Below are 5,707 nucleotides of genomic sequence, written 5' to 3' on the forward strand. Positions count from 1 at the left end.
GTTGCCGTTGTGTTTATTTCTCAGATGATGGCGGGTGGGATTCAGCATATGAACATACAATAACTGCATGTTACAAGTGCTGTGTAGGTTAGTTAGTGGGCTGAGCACTGTTTAGTACTTTAAAGGTGCTCTAAGCGATGTCACGCGCTTTTTAGGCTACAACATTTTTTGTCACATACAGCAAACATCTCCTCACTATCTGCGAGCTGCCTGCCCCCTGAACACACTGTAAAGAAACGCGGTCTCTGTAGACAGCCTAGGCTCCACAAACGGCAACAAAAACAAACTGTGCCAACCTGCACCACGAAACATAACAAATAGTGTTCCAGCCAATAACCGACAAGAAGGATTTAGGGGGTGGGGGTAGTGGGGTTAGTGCGCAGAAGGGAGAGGGAGGGGACGGGATGAGTATGAGTATGAGGAGGAGGGAGGGGCGAGCAAGCCTCCGTTTTGTTTGACAATACTTCGAACAACAACAAGAAGTGACGTCACCCAACATCGCTTAGAGCACCTTTAATGAATGTGGGCTAAAGAATAGCTTCATATAATTTACAATCAACAACATAGTCATCAATAATGATTTTACAAAGTGATTTTTAACACAACAAAGACACCTTAAAAAGACATTTCCACCAGACTGCACATAGGATCATGTTCATGTATCCACATAGAGTTAAAAAAAAGACATTATTTACAATAATTAAAAAAAAAGAAAATAAAACACTGAGATTTTGTTTGAAATAAATGGCATTTGTGATTCCTACCCAACTAGTTTTGTATTTTACACTTAATACAAGAGCAGATATGGCAATACATTCATCAACCAAAATATTAGTTTCAAAGTAAAGCTATTATAAGAGTTCTTGAAAGTCAGCAGGAAAAGCCGGATCATGGTTGTGGTTCACACTGGGCTCAGAGATGTGAAAGTCCACAGAAAACTTTTGCTCAACAGCCCCGACAGTTTTGTTCCTCGGATCAAAACCATTTGCTTCCAACACAGTCTTGTGGTTCTGTGATGAGTCTCAAAGCCTCAAATTAGCCAGAGGGTCTGTTTCTGAACTTCAGTGTGATGAATCTTTCTCTGGAATCTCATCCAGGGGGATGACTGTGTAATCTCCTGCCTTTCCATTCACCAAGAGCTCGTCTTTGTGCAGGAATGTCTCCATCTCTAGCCCCATCTGCTGGTTTGAGAAGTTAGTTTTGGTCTCGATCTGGGATGCATGGCGTGGTCCACTCCATCTGCGCAAAAAAAGGAACAATGAGCATTTCATTCTACATTCGCAAAAAATATTAGTCAAAAGTAGTGTTCTTCTTTTCTTGTTTTAAAGTCTTACTTGTTTCTGGTAGCGAGGGCAACAAAGACCATTACCAGTGCTGCAAAACCAACCATTAAAGCAAGGATCATGATCCAACCTGGAGATTTGAGAGAGTAGGAGTTAATAAAATGGACTGTCTTAAGCCAGAGTTTAATCATGCAGAAATCCGGTTTATTAAATGCCTTTTTTTTCTGGACTCACCTGGCGTACTGTGTTCTTTGTTCTTGGGTCCCAGAACAATGTCTTGATCCACTTTGAGTGGGTTTTGAACTAAGAACAGATAAACAGAGGCTTAAAATCTTCCATAGGCAACCGATAAAGACATCATGATCGTGAGTGAAGCCTATATCTAGCTAAATAACTATTGGGACATGTATAGGATATTTACCATCTTTGAGTATTGCATGCTGCACAGCTCTTAGTTTTTCTCCAGTACTGCTTGACACTGTACTGAACTCCATTCCTGATCCTTCGCCTGATCCTTCACTTCCGGCAAACGTTACTGGAGCCTTTGGTCTGATAAAAGCTGCCGTGGAGGTTGATGATGCAGCGCTAGTGTCTGTGTTAGAGCTAGACGTTGTACTGGAGGTTGTAGTAGAGTACTGGCCAAGCATTTCTCCATCTCCAGACCCTAAATCAGAACTCTGGGTGCTCAGGAAGTCAAAGGTGGAGACAGCTGGGTAAGTAGTTAGAGAGACTGAGATTTGGTCTAGGGTTACGCTTGACCGGGCTTTACTTGGCACTGATGAAGAGGTAAAGCTAGACTGATGGCTTCGGCTGGTGGCTGGATCTGGACTGGAATGGACAGTGTCCCTTGTCAATACTGTGGAGGCAGAGCTCTGAACGTGTGAAACACTCGGAGTTGTGGTTGCAAACTGGAGGAACATGGATGTCTTGTCGTTGGTGTCCCCCGCAGCACTGCCTTCAATCATGTCCCTCTCTTTGGAGTCAGAGGACAGCTTCTGGGTGGATGCCTTAACGCTTGTGTTTCTTTTGGGTGATTCAGTTGTGAGCAACCTGATGAAATAGGGTTCGACAAGGTAGCCTTCTGTCACGGCCTCTTTGAAAACTTCATCCTCATCTTTGGTGGGGATCTGGGTTACAGCTAGGACAAGGAGAGACCAAAAAATCCACAGGTCACTTTAAGTGTTTAACGTACCAACCCTGACATGAGCCTTTTTGATGTATTACAAAATCATCACACAGAGCTTAGCTGCTTCTCTTCAAATTCTTGTATAAACTTGTGTCGGGTTCTTCTTAGATGAGGTGTGTTAAGGGACAGTAATAATTAACTTGGGTGACTAATGGTCTATGAGTGGGTTCACAAAGGAGAGGCAACCTCATCAAAGCATCAGTTTCACAAGAGCATACAACAATTTTGACACACCCGTTACAACAAAGTAACCCATGACTGTTATTTTGCCCTATTTATGTTGGAAGGAAGCCATTGTCAGGTTTTTGAGCCATTAAGAAAGCAGAAGCAACAGGACAAATTGAGCAATGTACTGTGTAATTAATGAAAATATTCATTTTGTTATATTTCATAGCATACCATAACATTTAATGCTATTTTACAGTTCTCAGGGTTCGAATCCGACCTGGGACAATTTTCTTCTCCCTCTCTCTCCCCTTTCTCACCTGGCTGTCCTGTCAAAAATTAAAGGCGGAAAAGCCCTAAAAAGAGTATAACAATATACTGTATATGCAAATTTGTTTGGGATAACTTTATTTTTTTTCTTATCTATGCCCCATTATTAATCACTTCATGACCCCTCAGATTTATGTTGCGACCTTTAGGAGGGGGGGCTCCCCCTAGGTTGGGGACCACTGGCTTGTCTTCTCCCTCTCTCTCCCCTTTCTCACCTGGCTGTCCTGTCAAAAATTAAAGGCGGAAAAGCCCTAAAAAGAGTAAAGAGTATAACAATATACTGTATGTGCAAATTTGTTTGGGATAACTTTATTTTTTTTCTTATCTATGCCCCATTATTAATCACTTCATGACCCCTCAGATTTATGTTGCGACCTTTAGGAGGGGGGGCTCCCCCTAAGTTGGGGACCACTGACTTAAGCTGGGGTATAAAGTTGTTATCATCTCAAGCAGCTACAGCAGTAAAATGCTACTTATACATTGATACAACAGTATTAAAAATCTAATAATATAATGTATTTTTCTACAGAATAAGTACTTTAATGTTGGCTACTTTAAATACATTTACTGAAAACATTTGAACAAGCGTTCATTCATTCTTTAGCTTAGCACGTTAAACACTTGACTTGTACTTGTAATGGAGTATTTTTAAATTGTGATATTGTCAGACAAATCAAACATATCCACTCTCCATTTCTGCCCAGTTATGTTCAGCATAGGGTGTTCCCTATGAAGTTACCCATTTGCACAAACTTGTGTAACAGCTATTTGCTGATCTTTGGTTTCCCCTTACTTCAGACTTTAATGCTCAGAACATTTTACAAAGATCTCTGTGTGTAATCTAGAGGTGCCAGTGAAAGCCGTGCACCGACGATGAAATACTACCCTGGAATTCTTACAGAAAGAGTTAGACCTGAAACATGAAGAGCATCTGGATGCTGACTCATGGGGTAAGAAAAAGGACACAATGGGAATGAAATTTCAGAAGTCTGTATAATATAGAATAATGTCTGTGTTTGTCAGACTGCAAAACCTTCGTAAAGTTCGTAAGTGGAAGAATGTAATTTTGCCAAATAATTTTATTGACCACATGTCACAGCTGAGGATATGCGCAAAAAAAAAAAATATCTACCTGGATTTGGATTTGGAATTTTACAGTTTAATCCTAAATGACAAAATCACATGGCTAATAAAATCACATATACTCAGCTAAAATAGAAAGTGTTGGTGTTTAAGAAAGACACACTGCGAAAAAACTGACAAACAGATGAGATAAGAAGAACACTTTCACTTACTGTTAACAGGTGTTGAGTGGACAACAGCGAGAAGTCCAAGAATGACCCCAAAAACAAGATTCCTCATCATCATACCAGAAACTTGTGAAGGAGCCATTGACTGAAGTTGACTGTTAGTGAGTCGGAACTATTTGGAACACAGAACTGATGAAGCCTTTTATACACAGCAGCAGGTAGGTGTTTCATCGGGACAACAATGCCTGGCGACACACAGACACTCACAGGAGGGCTGGCACACGTGTTCGCACACCCTCTTCCCCACTACGGTGTACATTTTAGGACTTCCTCAGCCCACACACTTTCTCACGCCTTTTTCTCCCTCTTCCTCAAACACAACAGACACACACACTCATTAAAATGAATAAGGAAGTTAATTGGTTTTCAGATACTTGTTCCTGGAAGATGACAAACGACAGAAAAGATTGCATCAGTTATTTAGGACAGAGTTTTTCAATCACATCAACTGTGAGGACAGCTGTCCATCACGCACCAGGGTGAGTTTAAACAATGACTAAGAATCAGACAGCTCAGAATGCTGAAGGAAAAGGTGTTAGGAGTGGGCACAGGAACGGGTTTGAAGAGTCAAAGTTGCAGCTCATGCCATGTACCAGCCAGTCCTCCACCATCATCCCTGTTCCCCAAAAAACAACACAGATCACATACTGAATAGCCTATATCGGCGACGTTTCATTTCCGGAATTGTTCAAGTGCCGCCGGAAATTTCCCTAATTTCCGACCGGATGTCCGTCACCTTCCTCTTTCTTTGTGTTGGCATTCTAAACTCCGGTGCATTTATGAGGACTATGGTTAACTGCTCCTCAGAACTCTGCAGGGTAAATCGAGACAGCTAGCTAGACTATCTGTCCAATCTGAGTTTCCTGTTGCACGACTAAGACAACTTTTGAACACGTTTCACCAAAACAAGTTCCTTACCAAGGCTATTTTGCCGAGGCACTGCCCGTGATTGGTTTAAAGAAATGGCAATAAACCAGAGCACATTTTTCTCCCATTTCCCGAAATGCTGCGTAGAAGAAGGTCTGGCATTGCGAGACTACATACTGAATGACGGACCCGTCGCTCTGAACTCTGTGGTTATGAAGTCTTTCGAGCGCCTTGTTGTGTCAATGTGTCAACAATGTGGTTGAATGATCACATTTACCCCTCCAAATTAAGTTTAATTAAAATGACAACAAACACCGCGGATGAGGCCAAACCTTATGTTTACTACACTTTAATGTTAATAGAGGCCATAAAACAATACATGGCAGACAGAAACATCACTACAACAACAACTAAGAAGCACAAGAAAATCTAAATGTCTTGTAATTGTCTTCTACCATTCAACTTTCAACTTCAACTTTCAACTTTACTATCCCGAAGAAAATTTGATCTGCAGCAGGCATCAAAGCACATCAAGGACCATGACAAACATAAAATATTAAATGCAC

The 5,707-nt window shown here is 41.3% G+C and overlaps 1 protein-coding gene across 1 annotated transcript; it reads right to left on the reverse strand.

The window, feature by feature from the left end:
• Positions 1 to 527: 527 nt before the first annotated feature.
• LOC120555520 (uncharacterized serine-rich protein C215.13-like) lies at positions 528 to 4,405 on the reverse strand. Its single transcript, XM_039794263.1, has 5 exons — positions 4,260 to 4,405; positions 1,705 to 2,421; positions 1,518 to 1,586; positions 1,335 to 1,413; positions 528 to 1,239 (listed from the first exon to the last, which is right to left on the reverse strand). The coding sequence occupies exons 1-5, from the start codon at positions 4,354 to 4,356 to the stop codon at positions 1,062 to 1,064; spliced, it is 1,140 nt and encodes a 379-aa protein (XP_039650197.1). The 5' UTR covers positions 4,357 to 4,405; the 3' UTR covers positions 528 to 1,061.
• Between the last annotated feature and the right edge of the window lie 1,302 nt (positions 4,406 to 5,707).

The sequence above is a fragment of the Perca fluviatilis genome, chromosome 3 (assembly GCF_010015445.1).
Source record: "Perca fluviatilis chromosome 3, GENO_Pfluv_1.0, whole genome shotgun sequence".
Classification (NCBI taxonomy): Eukaryota; Metazoa; Chordata; class Actinopteri; order Perciformes; family Percidae; genus Perca; species Perca fluviatilis.